This window comes from Peromyscus maniculatus, chromosome 3 (genome assembly GCF_049852395.1).
Source record: "Peromyscus maniculatus bairdii isolate BWxNUB_F1_BW_parent chromosome 3, HU_Pman_BW_mat_3.1, whole genome shotgun sequence".
Classification (NCBI taxonomy): domain Eukaryota; kingdom Metazoa; phylum Chordata; class Mammalia; order Rodentia; family Cricetidae; genus Peromyscus; species Peromyscus maniculatus.
In genome coordinates this window covers 34,148,843-34,167,687 of record NC_134854.1, presented here as the reverse complement: position 1 = coordinate 34,167,687, position 18,845 = coordinate 34,148,843, and the positions used below count along the sequence as shown (strand labels likewise).

General features: G+C 35.5%; 1 protein-coding gene and 1 pseudogene across 3 annotated transcripts in view; both read right to left on the bottom strand.

Annotated features, from left to right (window-relative positions):
• Nucleotides 1-18,845, bottom strand: part of LOC121828194 (cadherin-related family member 4-like) — a 99,070-nt gene that overhangs the window by 62,891 nt on the left and 17,334 nt on the right. For 2 of the 3 annotated variants that reach the window (XM_076566039.1, XM_076566037.1), the window contains exons 5-12: nt 18,396-18,518; nt 16,665-16,768; nt 14,782-14,927; nt 12,012-12,194; nt 7,511-7,602; nt 5,517-5,630; nt 2,334-2,446; nt 1,498-1,643 (exon numbers count right to left, since the gene is read on the bottom strand). In XM_076566039.1, the coding sequence (XP_076422154.1) occupies nt 1,498-1,643; nt 2,334-2,446; nt 5,517-5,630; nt 7,511-7,602; nt 12,012-12,194; nt 14,782-14,927; nt 16,665-16,768; nt 18,396-18,518 (1,021 nt within the window). The remainder of the gene's footprint in view (nt 1-1,497; nt 1,644-2,333; nt 2,447-5,516; nt 5,631-7,510; nt 7,603-12,011; nt 12,195-14,781; nt 14,928-16,664; nt 16,769-18,395; nt 18,519-18,845) is intronic. The other variant, XM_076566038.1, reaches the window with a different exon arrangement.
• LOC121828455 (U2 spliceosomal RNA) lies at nt 4,767-4,875 on the bottom strand (annotated as a pseudogene).

Sequence of the window (18,845 nt, the reverse complement as noted above, 5' to 3'; positions counted from 1 at the left end):
AAAACTGGAACCTTACCTTTAGAAAAGGCCTAACTTCTTATGTTTTATTGTAGGCCTATTTTCTTGAAGGAAATTTGAATATTAGTCATATTTGTGTTTCTTGTTGACTTCTTCAGGAATTTTGAGGTATTATCCAAGTACCTTCTCTGCATTTCTTTGATAGCCATTATCCCTCTCCTTCATGATTGTTGTTATGGTGACTGTTTTTTTTTTTTTTTTAAATAACCAGAAGTTTGTGGGAATGCTCTTTTTCTAACAGCAAGAGATTAAGTATATGACCTCATTATTTCCTTTCACTAGAATTTGCGTTTTCCAAACCGAGATATTCTCTAACACAGCTACAAAATAAGTCCTGAAGTGAACATCCCGATACCAAAAGTCTTTTTCAAATTGCACTGATTGGCTCCACGTTTTCATAAAAAAGACAGTTTAGAAGCACTCTTTGTCATGTCTCTTTAGTCTCCCTGGATTAAAAAAAAATCATTTATCCCTTGAGTTTCCTAAATACATGTATTAAAAACTTAGGTTCATTCTGACCCTATCACTTTTAGTTCATTGCTGTATGTTTCATCCAGATTTCCCACTTTCCACTTTTATGAGGCATATCTCAGGCAGAAGAGGCAGCCTTTGCACATCCTCCCTCTCTTTGCATAAGCTCTGCCCTGCCATGCTTGCGTCTCTTCTACAGGCCACCTGCCTTCTTATCTGTCCTACATTCTGTGCATGGTAATCTTTGCATTGAGATGATGGGAATGCTTGTTTAATCATACTCTATTCATGTGTTAATGGGTATGTTCCCTCCTAAAACAAGGAGAAATATTTCTTTCCTACATGTTCTAACTTTATGCCTAAATTGTCAGGGACACAGCCTCTTAACCGCTGAGCAGCTGAGATGCACTTAAAGCCAGAAGTGTGCTTCTCAAACAGGCTGAACTCAAGTTTATCCATGTCACAGAAATTCACTGAGTGTGTTTAGGCCCAGGAATTCAGTAGCTCAGGGATAGAGCAGCACTTACTTAGTACTTATAAGGCCCTTCCTCTGATACCCTCCATGGTGGTAAGAGAAGGAAACAAAACTCCTCCCCAGTACTACATTTCAGATGGAGACTGGTTCAGTAATAATTCAAACTGGCTTTTATGTATGTAATGTACTTACTAGAATGTTTGACATAAAATGAATATTCTGTTTATGATAACTAATGTTCTGGTTTCCATGGGAAAATTGATTTCTCAGAGAAAGGTAATAAAATAAGTTTCCAGTGCAAACTTACATATGTGAATTGTTGAAAAGTCTGCCAGAGCAGACGAACACAGAGCCCTCCATACTTCTAACAAGGAAGGAAGGATTAGTAGTTCCTTCATAAAAGTATGCTAAGTGCTCTCTTACATATTTTAAATATCATTCTATTCAGATATAATGACTTCAGAGCTTAGTTTAATGAATAAAATACTTTACAGTATGCTTTCTGAAATGGTTGACCAAAAAAATTATTATACCTTCATTTATAACAAACACTTTTTGTGTACCTATAAATTCATAATGTATGGCATCTTCTATATCTCTATCTGTTGCTGTGAACTTGGCCAACTTTGTTCCAACAGGCAGATTTTCATTAATATTTATAGGTGCATCTGGTTTGTATCTATAGGACAAAGGAGAAGTTTTTAGTACTCGGTGTAAACAAATGTCTCTTTCCATCTAAGTCACATAGAAAATATTTAAAATTTCATATGGTACATCTTTTGTGACAATTTATATCCTCTGAGTTCAAATAGCTTGAAAATTGCTGTATATACATTAGCTGTTATTGATGTATTTAATAGTGAACTTAATATTTTATCCATTCTCTTCCTTTAGGCTTTCACCTGATTGAGAAATTATAAACTATAACAGATAAGAAAATACTATAAACACTTTAGAAATAATTTTTCTTTATATACATATTTGGACAGATATCCATGTCAGAACTATTTACTGCCCCAGCTCTCCTAAGTGGCTGCACTGATCTCACAGTACGAATACATCAACGTTCATTTCTATACTACTTTTCTTATTAATCATAAATAGCAAAAACGTGGAATTCTGAATTCTATTTCATTAAGAAATGATCATTTTCTGTAGTTTCAATAGAAAAATATAAGTGGAGTGATTTTGTTTAGTGCACGTGAGAAAAGCAAAGCCCAACGCTATCAAGCTCATAGAAGTTTGCTTTCTAGATATTGTAAGAAATTTTGCAATGTAAAAAATAATAAAACAGTGATATTTATCCTGCAATAAAAACGTTCCAATGGTTAAATCAAGCATTTAAATATTTAGATTAAGCAATGCTTACATCAGAACAGGAATTTCATCATTAACATTTTGGATGTTTATAGTGATGGTGCCCACACATGACTCCAGAGACAGGCTGTCCCTATTCCTCACAGCGATTACTAACTGGAAAAACTAAGAGCAAAAGACAGAATGTTTTAGTTTTTTCACTTTGAATGCAGAGCACATACAATTTCCTTTTACGTTAAAAATAATGTTTTAAAAGTTAAATGGAAAAAAAGACTGGAAACAAAACTTTTACCATTCCTAATTATCTTAACATTTGTTGAAAGTATTATCTCCTATTTTTATATATGTATTTCTTCAATAAATGCTACCTTCCAATTGTCATAGATTTTAGGTTGCAATTTTAAACATCACTTTATTACATTGTAGAAAACATATCCGAGTTAAATTTATTGAAGTACTAAAATAAAATGGTAAATTAAATCTCATTGTTTAGAGAAAAATAATTTTTTATCAATTTCAAATATGTAAGATTTCTTTAAAATGTGATTTCTAGCCAACCAAACAATTGGGAAATAAAGTCTTACAAGATAATAATAAGTCTGATAAAGTCTGTTTTTAGTTTTTATTTATTAAAATTAATTATGTAATCAAGCAGATTAAATATATGTGCAAAAGTATTATCAAAATACACTAAATCCAATGAGAACATCCCTTATTGAAACTTCTACTTTAGGAATATTTCACATGAGCAAGCAGAAATTGGAGCTCATCCTATTAAATGCTCATCTGACTATTTCCCTTTTCTCTTTTGTAGCATTGTCTTTTATCTCCCCTTCCGTCAAAGACTGAATGGACTGAGGGATGGAGCGCAGAGTATAGGAGAGAACGTGAGGAAAGATAACCAGAACTAGGGGGCTTCTGCAACACTCTTAGGGAAGCCCCTATGGACTCTTCTACTGAGTGTGTTGGTACAAGTCTTTAATTCAATCACTAGAGAGGCAGAGGCAGGCAGATACCTTTGAGTTCCAGGCCAGCCTGGTCAACATAGTGGGTGCTAGGAGATCCAGGAATATATAGAGAGACTGTATATCAAAAGAACAGCAAAAAAGAAGTTTTGTAAAAATAAATCCATATATAAAAATAGTTTAAGTACCTTAACTAGACAGCATATGCTAAAAATAAAAAAAAAAAAACAACACCTCAGTATCAGGAATGGGTTACCTCTTTCTGAGTCAAGTAGGGTCCCATAGGTTTTCAAACATTATGGAATATTGTCATTTCAATTGTTTACCTGACAGAATTTAATACAGAACCCTATTGCTTAAGACATCACATACTTGAGTTATAAAACCTGTGTACATCAAGCAGGCACTGGTGTAGAACTGTTACCCTTACTGGCTGTTTTCATAGTGTTACAAGATGCTCTGAGGGGAAAAGTAATCACCACTCTCCCCAGTTGTGAAGCTTGTGAGCTACAGTAATGAAGTACATGCTTTTTTGTGTGCATGTGTGAGTGTGTATGCATGCATGCCCCCCCTCTGTGTGTGTGTGTGTGTGTGCGCGCACGCACATGTGTGTGTGTGTGTGTGTGTGTGTGTGTGTGTGTGTGTGAGAGAGAGAGAGAGAGAGAGAGAGAGAGAGAGAGAGAGAGAGAGAGAGAGAGAGAGAGAGAGAGAGAGAGAGAGAGCATGTGTGTGTATGCACACGCGGGCATGAGTCTCTGTGTGTGATTACAGAAGAAGGATTCATGAATTTGAGAGTGAACAGGTGAATAGGACATGGGAGAAGCTAGAGGAGAGAGGTGTAGGGATAGAGAAATGATGTAAATACATATTCACATACAAAAGTCTCAAAAATAAAAATAAATTAAAAATATAATAAAGTGTTTTTGTGATAAAGAAACCTATTGTTTCTTTATATTTCACATAGTAAGAAAGCATTTACTATGATAGACATCATATCCTAATGGGAAAGATGGTTATACAAAACAAAGAAAGATGAAATTTTATCAAGTGGTGGTTTGATTGTTAGATTACATATGGATACAGAGTAAAATAATGGAGAGGGGCAGGAGGGCAGGGGTTAAAGGCAGGGAAGAAGTCATGGTTACATCAAACATTCGGTCTGAGAAGCTGCCAAAGGTTCCTTTCAAGGCATGACTCATCAACATTGCCCAAGTAGATGTTGTAAATGACTATCCCTCCTAAAGATTAACTCCTAAAGATTATTTTAAGAAATAGACAAATGAGTATAGAAATCACCATGAACTTTGGCTTACCAACCATAACAAAAATAATTAGGCTTAAAATATGGAAATAAATTAAAACATTAGTAAATTTAATTTGGCAAGCTATATTGCAAATTGTCTCATATAGGGTTGGTTATCACTTGGAAAACAAAGATGGCATAATAACAGGAAAATTAAGTAACACAGACTATTAATAAATTAATAAATTAAGGAAAAGGAAAGCCATATAATTATCTGAACAGATGGAGGGGAAAATATCTATGTCAAATCAAATTCCAGTTAAAAAATCTTGGCAAACTGATCAGAACAGATATTATACTTGATCTTAACCAAAAGGCTAAGAAATTCACCCATAATGCCTCAGCAATCTGGCTGCCTAAACAAGACCTGAATAATGACACCACCAGTACACATGCTAACATGAAAGGGAAAATCTCACAGGGCCCTCCTCGTAGACCAGTGGTCCTCAGCATTCCTAATGCTACAGCCCTTTAATACAGTTCCTCGTGTTGTGTTGACCCCCACACATACAATTATTCTCATTGCTACTTCATAACTGCAATTTCACTAGAGGGCCTTAAGGATGGTAGAGAAAAACAGCAGCCATAGAAAGAAAGGAGAAGGAAAGACAAACGTCACTAGGGCAGACAAGCAACTCTCATCCCTCTAGCTGCACCTGTCCCCTTCACTTTCCTGGTGTCCACAGCTTTCCCATTCTTCTGTCACTTTCACTTCCTGTCCATTGGTCTTCTGTCTTTGTCCATCCTACGGAGTGCACTAGATGGTACCGCTAGATGACCACACCTCAGCCCAAGACCCCATAAAATGCATCAAATGTGCTTCTCAATATGTTTTTAAATGGATTTCTATTGAGCTAGATGATGTGGATGGCTTTTTATGCTTTGTTTCATTTTAAGTAAATTTCAAACATTTTGATTAAAGGGTAAATAAAGGCATTTGTTATTTTAAAATACTGGTTGCTCTCACCTTAGGATCTGTTTCATAATCCAAAAGAGGTTCCAAGGTTTTAGAAATGACACCACTATGTGAATCCAAAGCAAAGTAAGCAGTGGTGTTGGTTGAAGAATTTAATATCAAAAACTAGGAACAAAAACCACAAACATGGCTGACATATTATTGTAAGAGCATGAATTTTGAACTGACATTTTTTGATGCTATTATTTGGCAAAAACTACACTCAGCTTCATTTGTGAAGACGGTGCCTATAAATAAAATCTGAAATTGCTTTTGTATCCAGACTTCAAAAACAATGCAAACATTCCTTCACGTTTTCAGCTGTACTTTTTCCATATTTTGATTTGTACTTCAGAACTAGGGCATTTTTGGTAAGTAGCTGTCATTGGTTTCACAATTAGTTTACTTTCTAGTGTTACATTCACAGCTTTTTTTAATATAAAACTTCATTCCCTTTTGTACACTGAAGAAGTGTATCTAAAGAAGGTACACAAAACAGCATTTGGTCTCATCCCAGTATTGACTTTAGGCATGAAAAAAAAAGAAATAATACTTTAAACAAATAAACTGTTTTCATGAGTAAGGACATAGTATTCTCCACTGTTATTATAATACTTGCAATAGGGTAATGGGGTCCAGACTTTGGAAAAATACTACAGGATGCAAAAAAATTTATTAAGAGACTAAACTATACAAAGACAAAAAATTTACATCCTGATTTTGGTTCAAAAAAACAACAAAACCTGGGTGGTGCAATGATTAATGTGTCAAAAGAGACAAGACAGCCATATTTATGGACCCATTGAGTTACTTTGTTGATGGACACATGGAGGTACTGTCCTTGACTGTTTTTGAACAAATAAAGTTGGCTTGCTATAGATTAGAACCCACTAAACATTTTTATGGGTAAAAATTATTTATTTCTTCTATTATTATGATGATTTGGGGTTTGCTAAAAATAATTATGTACAAAATCTTTGGTTTTTCTTATTTTAATGACTCATAACACAAATATTACAATAACTTCATTTACAGAAAATAATACATGTTTATATATACACACATATATTAATACATACATAAATGGATATCCCACAGCTTCAAGCACACAAGACTATGTTCTTACATTCTTCCCTCCACCAACACAATATACTCTCACAAATGGGACTTGTGAGTCCAACAAGAAGGAATTATATTTTCCTGTGTGGTTTTCTTAGTCTAAATCTTGATAAAGAAAAAATGAGTAACTCTGAGAATACTAACCGATGCTTCATAATCAAATCAGAATTCAAAAAACTCCATAAAGTCTCCCAAGAGCTACCCTCTCAAGCTTTAGCTTTAGTCACATGCCCAAGTTTATTAGTTGTTAGCAGCATAAGCACATAGAAAACTCTTGCCCGTCCTATCAAGACATTGACTAAACCATTAAAATTAGAAAAGAATATTCCAATCTATTAATATGATTTATTACACTATCAAGAAACTAAATTTGCTTTTTAGAAACATAATTATGCTATGGTTATATTACACTATAAAATTTTTGAGAAAATACAATGATAAATTTCTTCCCCAACTAAGTTGTAACTATTTCATCATCTATTATTCATTAATTCTTATTTGCAAATTATTGCTGAAACCAAAATAGTATGAAGATCTAAAATATCATTTATGGAATTCTGAGTCTAATAAAGAAAATATAAATGAAAGGAAATAAACCAGAAAACATTCTAGAGTGAATCAGCATCATCAATGGTAATAACAGTATACTCTTCACTTACAGTCTTTTCAGATCCTTTTAGTTCTATGACTTCCATTTTCTGTCTTATCATTTTCATTTTGCTACTGTATTCAAAAGCTTAAAGTCACTCTCTCACTTCAGTAAACATCATAAGATACAAAGCCTAGTTTAATGCAAGCCTAAGGAAACAATTTTTGTTCACTGAAAGTTAAGCAATGCATTCTGGTTTTATTTTTGGGAAAAACATAAATGGCAATTAAAAACTTACTTCAACTTCTTGTCCCAGATCTGGATCTCTTGAAAGAATTGCATATATAAAAGCAGAGGGGGGGATATTTTCATCAACAGACACTGAAACACCTATACAATCACACAAGTAATCAACAATAATTAAATGGCACATGTGTCTGTCCTGCCTTGCTTCACGTGACTGATGTAAGTCATCAGGCTGTGTAAAAAGTCTATATTGAGTAATTCCTTAAGGATACTTTCTCTAGAAAACACTACAAATGTTTATTCATATGAACATCAATATTGATCTTGTTCTTCAACCTTATTTATGTCTTGGGGGTGGGGGTGTATGTGTGTTTACTGGTACTGGTACAATTGCCCACGCAGACACATGTGAAAGCAGGAGGTTGAGGTTTGTGTGTTATTCAGTCATAGTTTTTCCTTATTTTTGGAGACAAGTATCCTCACTTAACTGGAGCTCTCACTTTCAGTTGTACTCTCTGGCCTGTGAGCTGCTGGGAATTAATTTTATCTTACCAATAATGGGTTCATTGATGGGCATTGTTACACCCAACTTTTATATGCTAGAGAAATAAGCTCAGGTCTTCATGCTTGCAAGACCCAGCACTTAAGCACGGAGCCACCTTCCCCACCATATTTTACATAGAAGGACATGAAACCTCACTAAGCTTTCTAGTCTGGTCTCCATTGCATGAGTTGAGGCAATCCTCCTGCCTCAACTTCATGAGTACCTTGAATCTAACATGAGAACACCCAGCCCAGATAACTGCTTTTAAATTTTGATATTTAAAAGAGTCAACATAATTCAGGTTTTTGTTTTTAAATTTAAATATTTGGTTGATGTGAGGAATGAGATATAACTGCTCAAGTGTCTGAAACATTAATGTTTATAAGAATACTTCCACTTCCACTCACATATGCTAGAATATTGAAGTTTTTTCCCAGTAAAGCATAAAAATAGTTGCAGTGAAGTAAAGAAAAATGTGTTTTAATTTATGCTGCATTTTTATGTGTACAACAGAGATAAAGTACATTTTCAACCTTAGTGTGGTTCTGATAATTAAGTATAATATGTACATGTCTCACACATCTCAACAAATGCTGTTGTCTTCACTGCTCTTTATCTTGTTTCTGATGTAATCAAGTGTGATTGGGTCTCATCCCTAAATAAAATAAGAAAGATGCACACACGAGTATGTAAACCATTGGTAGTTTCTTCATATGATGAAAAACTGACCCATATTTAAAAGTGTGATACATACATGCATGCATGCATACACATAGTCACACCATATGCATAAACATGAACAGAAGGGACAAAAAGGAAACACACGGTGAGAAAAGAATGCAGAAACGAGTGAGAAGATATAATTGCTGACATCCAATTGATCAGTCAGAATGAAATGAATTAGTCTATGTTGCTGAGGGCTACTTATTGCAAGGCCTTAATACATTCAAATATTTTGTAGAATCCTCTACTTGAGAATTTGCTTACTGTGCACATCAGTTTAACACCAAGTCTGGTGGATTTTTGAAAGATATATTTCATGTTTATATGGAAGTACCTGAATATAGGTGTATGTGTCACATGTTTGCCTGGACCTGAGAATGCCAGAAAGAGAGCCAGATGCTCTGAAACAGAAGTTGAAGGTGGTTTTGAGCCACCATATGGGTTCTAGAAACCAAAATGCAACAGCAGCAGGTGCTCTTAACCACTGAGCAATCTCTCTGGTTCTGTGGCTATTATTTATAATCTATTTTAGTAGTCCCACAGAATCCTCATGTTTTTTGATATTTCTAGGGATATTAACAGAACATCTTTTGGATAAATTAGGACCAGTTCATTTTGAACCTTTGCTCTACACTGGATGTATGTGAACAGATGTTCTGATTTAGTGATTCACTCTGGGGAACTGTCACCTCTACGAAACTAGAAGCAGTAAGTGAATTGACTATACAGTATGTCAAATCCACAGCAGGAAAATTGTATTAATGTCTTTTTGGGTAAATTCACAGAATTTTACCCTTTATTTAATTCAAAGTGAGTTCTTCATGCTTTGCCTCAGTTGCAAGGATACCAGTGATCTGATGGGACAAAGTCTTCCAGATCTTAAGCGTGCCTTAGCAGTTCAGCCAAGTCTATGGTGGAAATCAGGTCATAATGACCTTGAGATTCATGTGCATCTTTTAAGAATTTACTATAATGTGGAAACACTAAAATGAAATTACCAAGAACATCAAATCGTTTCATAGTCATCCAAAAGATAATATCTTCATGAACACTAAACTAGAAAGCCAGTCTACACCAGGATCCATCTAAGATTTGCTTTGTGTTTTAACTATATTTTTTAAAAATTGAGATTATACTCTAATAGCATCATTTTCCTTCTTTTTTCCCCCTTCCAACTACTTCCATATATCTCTACCCCCTTGCTCTCTATCAATTTTATGGCCTCTTTTTTATTGATTGTGTGTGTGTGTGTGTGAGTGTGTGTGTGTGTGTTGCTAAATACATAAATACAAATTCACAGTCTATGTAATGTTACCTGTACATATATGTTTTCGGTGATGACCACATAGTATGGGCTAACCAATTTGTGTGCTTTCTCCTCAGGAAAGATTATCTCTCCTGCCCTCAGTATTTCTTAGGTGTCATGCACTCTTTGTCTAAGTTTGAGTGTGCCTATTGCCTAGGCTGACAGGCCAAGCTACTCCAGAGATCCACCTATCTCTGACTCACCAGCAATAACATTACAAACACAAGCACCAGCTGGTTTTTTGTTTGTTCATTGTTTTTCATGGGTTCTGGGGGCTTTAACACATGTCCTCATTCTTGCAAAACTCACAGTTTGCCCTATAACCCCAGACATATAAGTCATATCTTATTGTTTAGATATTTATGAGTGTGACAACTTGTGAGGGACATACTAACCCATATGTTACAAATTCATTTGGAATACTATTTCCATTACTATTCTCATTTGTGTACCATAAAAACTAATAACCATAATTGGAATTCAAACTACACAGATACTGTTTTATTTTTATTTTTTTACCTTTTAGACTAAATCTACATTTTTTCAGCTTTTTATTTCTTTTGAAACCATATTCCCTTTCCTCTTTTCAAACCCTGCTGTGTGCCTATCCTTGCTTACTTTTAAGTTCACAGCTTCTTTTTCCAATGATTCCTGTTAATAACGTTTTTCAAGCTTAGTAGCATACAGTGAGAGAGTGATGCATTCACACACAGGGAAAATGGCCTGGTAACACACACAGGGAGAATGACCTGGTAACACACTGGGAGAATGGTCTGGTAACACACAGGGAGAATGGCCTGGTAACACACACAGGGAACATGACCTGGTAACACACAGGGAGAATGACCTGGTAACACACTGGGAGAATGGTCTGGTAACACACACAAGGAGAATGGCCTGGTAACACATAGAGGGAGAATGACCTGGTAACACACAGGGAGAATGGCCTGGTAACACACACAGGGAAAATGACCTGGTAACACACAGGGAGAATGGCCTGGTAACACACACAGGGAAAATGACCTGGTAACACACAGGGAGAATGACCTGGTAACACACATAGGGAGAATGACCTGGTAACACACATAGGGAGAATGACCTGGTAACACACACAGGGAGAATGACCTGGTAGCACACACAGGGAGAATGACCTGGTAACACACATAGGGAGAATGACCTGGTAACACACACAGGGAGAATGACCTGGTAGCACACACAGGGAGAATGACCTGGTAACACACATGGAGAATGGTCTGGTAACACACACAGGGAGAATGACCTGGTAACACACAGGGAGAATGACCTGGTAACACACAGGGAGAATGACCTGGTAACACACAGAGGGAGAATGACCTGGTAACACACAGGGAGAATGACCTGGTAACACACACAGGGAGAATGACCTGGTAACACACACAGGGAGAATGACCTGGTAACACACACAGGGAGAATGACCTGGTAACACACAGGGAGAATGACCTGGTAACACACAGGAAGAATGGCCTGGTAACACACACAGAGAGAATGACCTGGTAACACACAGGGAAAATGGCCTGGTAACACACAGGGAGAATGGCCTGGTAGCACACACAGAGAGAATTACCTGGTAACACACAGGGAAAATGGCCTGGTAACACACAGGGAGAATGGCCTTGTAACACACAGGGAGAATGGCCTGGTAACACACACAGAGAGAATGACCTGGTAACACACAGGGAGAATGACCTGGTAACAAACAGGGAGAATGACACAAATTCAAGTCCAGCCTGAGTTATGAAGTGAGCCTTTGTTTCAAAAAACCTGAGAACTACAACTCTCGCTCAATGATGGAACATGCCACTACATACATCAGGCCACGTTCAATCCTTAGCACCCTTCACACTAAGTCAATTCAACAAGTAAACTCAGCTGTGTTGCTGTAATACTTCATATAGAACAGTGTTTCCTGAATCTGAAAAATGAAATTGACTCGTCATATACCTGCACCCGTTGAAAAATTTGGATCACAGGAGATTGGATCATCAACATTCTCCACAAAAACTGTGAACATATATGAGTTGGTGTTATTGCCATCATCCCTGGCCTCAATTTCTAACAAGTAGATTCTGGAGTTACTTGGGTTGTCAAGATTCAAAGACTGAAGAACAGTGATTATACCTGTGGCTAAGGAAGGAAATAAAATAAATAAAAACTATTAAACTCAAATATTTATTCCTGATAGTTTATACTGGTGATTTTTAAACTTATATAAAGATACAATTTTCATTTTTAAGAAAGGTGGCCGGGCGATGGTGGCGCACGCCTTTAATCCCAGCACTCGGGAGGCAGAGCCAGGTGGATCTCTGTGAGTTCGAGGCCAGCCTGGTCTCCAAAGCGAGTTCCAAGAAAGGCACAAAGCTACACAGAGAAACCCTGTCTCGAAAAACCAAAAAAAAAAAAAAAAAGAAAAAGAAAAAAAGAAAGGTGATATTTACCAAGTATATATCCATTGCTTATATTTAAAGCTTTTCATACCAGGCTTTTTCTTTTGGGGTCACCAACAAGCTCCCAAATCATGACACAAAGACTTCTTAGTAGTTAAGAATTCTCGGCTTAGCTCTTTTAACTTAAATTAACCTGTTTCTCTTTATCTACCTTTTGCTTCTGGGCTTTTTACCTTTCTTTCCTTCTGTCTGTCTTATTTACACTCTTTCTTGTGTCTGGCTCTCTGATGGCTGCCTGGCTTCCTGCTGGGGTGTGTCCCTCTCTTTTTCTAATGTTCTCTTCTCCATCTTCTCTTATTCTTCTTGAACCTAGATCTCTACCCTTAGTTATTCTCTCTGACTACCAGTCCTGTCTATCCCTTTCTCTGCCTATCTATTGGCTGTTCAACTTTTTATTATACCAATCAGGTATCTTAGACAGGCAAGGTGAAGCAAATGCTGCACATCTTTACATAATTAAACAAATGCAGCATAAACAAAGTAATACACCTTTAGACTGTTAAATTAATATTCCTCAGCATAAACAAGTGTAACATGTCTTCACATAGTTAAAATAATATTCTACAACAGCCTTTTTATTACTACATGTTTATTTTAAGTAATTATATGTTAAAATTATTTCATCATATTTCCTCTAAATATCTAAATTATCATGTATTTGTTTACCAAACACAGTAAGTAGCATTTCTACTCTAAATTGCTAAATTTTAGGGGTCACATTTGATATTGATTATAATAATATATTGTAGTAGCGAGTGTGAAAACTCATCCCTATCATTTATTACTTCTACTACTAAGCTTCAGCCATCTTGTTACACATAAAGATGGAAGGAGATCAAACTAAGGGAAGTTTGCTGAAATAAGGTAATGCTCAACCCTGGTGCCACCACCTGCTTTCCCTCTAAGACTTGCCTCTTTTTGCTCTAGAATGATTTACTTTGACCTTATTCTGAACATCTTCAGCACTTTCACAAGCTTTAGAATTCTACTAACATCTCTTTACATTCTTCAACCAATATCTGAATTTGAAGATTTGTGAACAAATTGAAAACTATGGATTCAAATAAATCTTCTCAAATAATAGCTGATCAGTACTATGGTTTTGTAATGTGCCAACTTGATTGGTCTATACTCATGGGCTTCTCATTTTGGTGGCCCCACAGGGAGATACTTGGTCAGTTTGGAGGCTGGAATGGGAATGGTAGCAGTAGGCTTTTACCTTATTTTGTGGAAGTTTAGCTTCTTATATAAATTTTGGCTGATCTACTGCATTGCTGCTGAAATGAACGGGCTACTACTGAATCTGTAACTACCTTATCTTCCCCTCAGCCTTTCCAATTTTTGCACATTGTTGCAACACACTGTATTCTATAAAGTTCATGTTAAAATTATGCAGTTGAGTTATATTAAAATTGAAACACACACACACACACACACACACACACACACACACACACACAGTCCCGTAATGTTTTAAGTAGGTTTATAATTTTGTTTTGTCATATTCATAGCTATACTCAGCCTCCGATTGGACATATCTGGGAGATCTTTCAGCTTCTCTGACTTCTAGAATAGGTGTGTGTACTAAATCTGAGATGGAAGGACCCAGCTTCTGTAGGACACTAACACCATCAAAGTCAGAGGCAAGAAGAACTCTCAGGCCAAGTCATGTTAATGGAATCCTCATCCTCTTGTGTTCTAATCTATCTTAAATTTCCCCACTTTATGTCCACCTTCCTTCCCTGACTCAAGTTCTAGAATTAGATAATGACTGCAGCCTATAGGAAACTACACAGTCAGCTTCTGCAATATGTTCTTGGTGCTTCTGGTTTGTTGTTAAGTTACTATATTTGATGATACCAGGTCTAACAAAACCCCACAAGAACAGTATTTCAGAGCAACTATGCTGTCCACGTAGACAAAAATCTATCCCCAATCAAATATTTAACATTAAATTACCTGGTTAAAGTCTCAATTTTTACAAATATGACCAAAGAGATAGCTATGTGTTCCACAGACACATTAATGCTAATTATCTCTGAAGGATAATGCTCATAGTAGAGGCAAAGTTTTAGCTAACACTCTATGTCATGAAGCTCTCTTTTAACAAGTAGGAAAGTCATAAGTATAATGTCACATGTTTCTGCTGTTTCCTACTCAGTGTTTAATTTTAGAAGAGCAATTTTACCAGCCCAAGCTCTAAAGGGAGTGTAGAGGTAAGTGTATGTTTAGCTAAAGTAGTCTAAAAGTATTTATCTAAAACTTACAAGGATCTAAAGCAAACATTTCCTGGTGAGTTTTAAAGGAATACATGATGCTGCTGTCTTGATCACGGTCTGTTGCTTTGACTCTTGCTACAAAATCTCCAATGGGTTTCTTTTCAGTCACATTAATTGAATCCATAGGAAATGGCCTAGGAATAAAATTGTAAAGAAAAATTTTGGGAACAACTCTTACAATGTAATTACTGAATTATAACTAAAGAAACTTCTGGATTTATGAAACCATTACCTTTTGTCAAATATTTAAGAGCTCCAAGCCAGGCAGTGGTGGCATAGCATTTAATACCAGAACTCGGGAGGCAGAGGCAGGTGGATCTCTGTGAGTTCAAGGCCAGCCTGGTCTATAAAGCTAGTTCCAGGAAAGGCACAACCCTGTCTCGAAAAACCAAAAAAAAAAAAAAAAAAACCAAAAAAAACCATAATAATAATCAAACAAACAAAAACCCAAGAATTTAAGAGCTCCTAATGTATTCAAATTTTGAGAAAATTTGTTTGTGGAGCAAAGTTACACAGATTTTTTTAAACATGATTTCCTTTGATATAATTTCTGCTATTAAGCCAGTTTGTCAAGAACACCATGGAATAAGAGAGATGGAAAATGAAAAACAGCATGGAATAATACATCTCCATTGTTCCAGATAGTCAATGCATGGAATAGTTGACAAATGAACATAAGGTACTGAATGCATCCATTTATCTTATAATCTCTAGGATGAGGGGCTGGCCAAAGCTATAACTTAGAGCAAGGTATTAAGTAAATTTCTGTAACATTAATCTCACACAATGGCTCTGATCATCTCCAGAATATTTCTGAAATGTAAGTCTCTTTATCTGGCATATTTTAAAGAATCATATCTAGCTGATAACTTGTGTGTCATGTGAGGTCCAAGAACAAGAGGGTTGAGTGTATTATGCTGTGCCTCCAAGCAACATTCTGATTACATCTCACTTGGCTCCTCTTTCATATCCAATATAATAAACATAATGTCCCTATAGTAATTATATTCTGGAACACTTTAAGTCCCTTCCTTTTCTGTTTCCCTATTCCTTAGTATTCTGTGTCTCTTCAGATATGAAAAAAATATTTAGAAACTATATAATAATTTGGTCATGGCTCATGTGTGCTTAGTAATAAATTCTGTTAAATGGGTAATAAATTCATGTTTATTAAATGGGGAAAAATAGTGATGGTGCTTTTACTAAATACAGGTAGACCTGAAGAATGATTATTTTCAAAAATAAGAGATTACTGAGCCTCTAAATTTGCTTCAGTTTCTCAGATACTGTAGCCAGGTGAATTCGGGAACTCAATAAAATCCTTCTTATAGTTATCTATTTGTTGAGACACAACTTAGTAACAAAAGGAAAGTGACCATAACACAATTACATTTTTCTCTTTACTAATCTAAGAAATATTTAGTTACTTTCCTATTATAATAGACTATTTAATTACTACATTTTAAACTTTGAAAGCTATGTATTGACAATCTGCAAATATTTCCTGTTACATTGTACTTGGGAATATAAAAATGAAATACTTAAATATTTAAAATTTTTTAAAGTTAGTGTAATTATTAAAAATTGGCATAATAGCATAGAAAATCTTGAGAATGAAAACAAAAACACAACCAAATCTTTCCATTTCATTGCAGGTTGATCACTTTTAAACTTGTTTTGAGTATTTTCTCATACACATTGCTCTTTGTATCCATGCATGCATGAGTTGTGGGTATGTGCTACTCAGTTTTTGACAGACCATGGTATCATTTTTTCCATTATCACAGACTATTTATTGCCATTTGTAAAATATACAAAAGGTTTTCTTTAACCATTCCCCTCTGCTAACACTTTGAAATGAATGTGCTTACTCAAATTGAGGCGTCTCATCATTTATGTTTCGAATATTGATAATTATTGTCCCTTGACAGAACAAACCCGCAGAATCTGTTGCTCTCACTGAAAGCTGGAAAGTCTGGAAGAGAGGTTTTTGAAAAATTATAATATATCATTTGATAACTGGTATACCTATATAGTTTATACATTTCCTGTAATGTATACAACACAAATGAGTGTATATGAAGAAAAATACTATTCTGAGTTACTATTCAGAATAAGCATAATTACTTCCTTAACTACACTTGCAATAAATTTCAAAAAGCTTCATTTTATATCCCATAAAGTTTCACTCAGAGGTCTTTGTAGCTTGGTTGCTGGCCTAAATATAGAGGCAATTGAAACAAAAGCATGAATGAAATCTATATTTAACTATAAACACAAAATATAGTGAACTGAAGCTCTTAACTGTTTGGGGCTGATCCTGAGACACAGGACTTCAAGCTATTCTTCAGGATAAGAACAATGTGCAGTTTCTGAAAGGCTGAGGTTGTCATCCGACTTGAGTATGCTCCTAGTCAAGCCTGTCCCTCCTCTCACTGCTTAGATGTCATGCATTCCTATTATCAAGTGTCACTTTCAGAACACAAACCAAGCACTACACACAGAGTAAAAGGTCTTTAAGAAACTTTGAACAAACATTCATACCTACATCGTACAAGCTTCCATGCTGAATAAAAGACAGTGATTTGTGTGGGTGACTATATGTGTAATCTCATAAATTAGTTGATGAAGTGTATAGTGGGGATAAAGAAGAAAGAATTGTAGAAGTCTGAATGTGTTGGGTTGAGTGTATGAGTAAAGACAAGAGAGGCAGGGGAGCACCAGAATGTTAGGTCTGAACTGGTTACATGCACATCGAAGTATACCTAACTTCCACCTCTTTCCCATCTAACTTTAATCTCATACAGTGCTCATAAAATCTGTCATTGCCTACTCTACTATTCTGCAACACTCAACATTTCCAAACTGAAGTTTAAGTAAGATTCATTTGCATTACTCATCCTTTTATTTTTTTCTTCAGATTATAAAGTTGAAGTCATCTTCACCTTCTAAATCTACTTCCTAAAAGTCACCAGCAACTTCTTTATTTTTGTTCTAGAGCAGGTATTCTCAACCTGTGGCTCTTGACCCCTGATGGCACATATCAGATATTTATAGTATGATTCATGACTGTAGCAAAATTACAGCAATGAAGTAGCAAGGAAACAATTTTATGGTTGGGGGTCCCCACAACACAATAAACTGCATTAAATGGTCGCAGCATTAGGAAGATTGAGAGCCACTGTTCTAGAGTCTTGCATTTTCTTACTCAGTCTTTTTTCAACTGCATCATGAGTTAACATATTTGGAATCATCTCTAGAACAGGAGCAGTTTTGCAATGGTAGTACTAACAGTAATAACTTACAATTATCTACCCTTCACACTCAGTTATTCCAATGGTCGTTTGCCTGGGATAACTGTGGTCATTTGGTCTTAAATGTCTTTAGAAATTTTTATGTAGTTAAAGTACAAACCCTACACTTTGGTAATTGTAAGGGTTTGGTCTAGACATTTAGTTAACTACACAAATCCTTGCAAATGAATCTTGTAAAATATTACCCTTTCTGTAATGTTACATTGTCTCCAATTTTTCATGAGGAGTTCAAAACTCTTTTAAAATTCTTTTCCATTCTTCATAGAGAAATAAGTAAAATTAAATTACATGATATCCAGCATCAAAGTCCAAGGCATCTTCACCTCTTAAGCTAACAACACCATTTACAGGATCTACTCCAAAAGTGTGTGCTCCCCTCTCTGGTCCAGATAACTCTGTCTCGATGCTGAACTGGGAAATAAAATGTATATTATTCACTCCAAAATGAATCAAAAGGTACAGAAAAGTTATTAATGTACAACAATGGGACAAACATACAGAAAGTTCCTTATTTTTTCATAATCACTCTTATGGGCTAGCTGCTCTAAAATCACTGGGATGTTGTCATTTGCAGTAGAAGAAAATCAGCTCACTTGCTTACAATATTCTACACTTCCTTTGCTAATTTTTAATGGAGTTACACAGCCATATTTTCCTACAAGAATTTGAAAATGCCTAATTCTGATTCTACAAATGATTTTATATGTGAAAGGATATACATACAGAATAAATTTATTG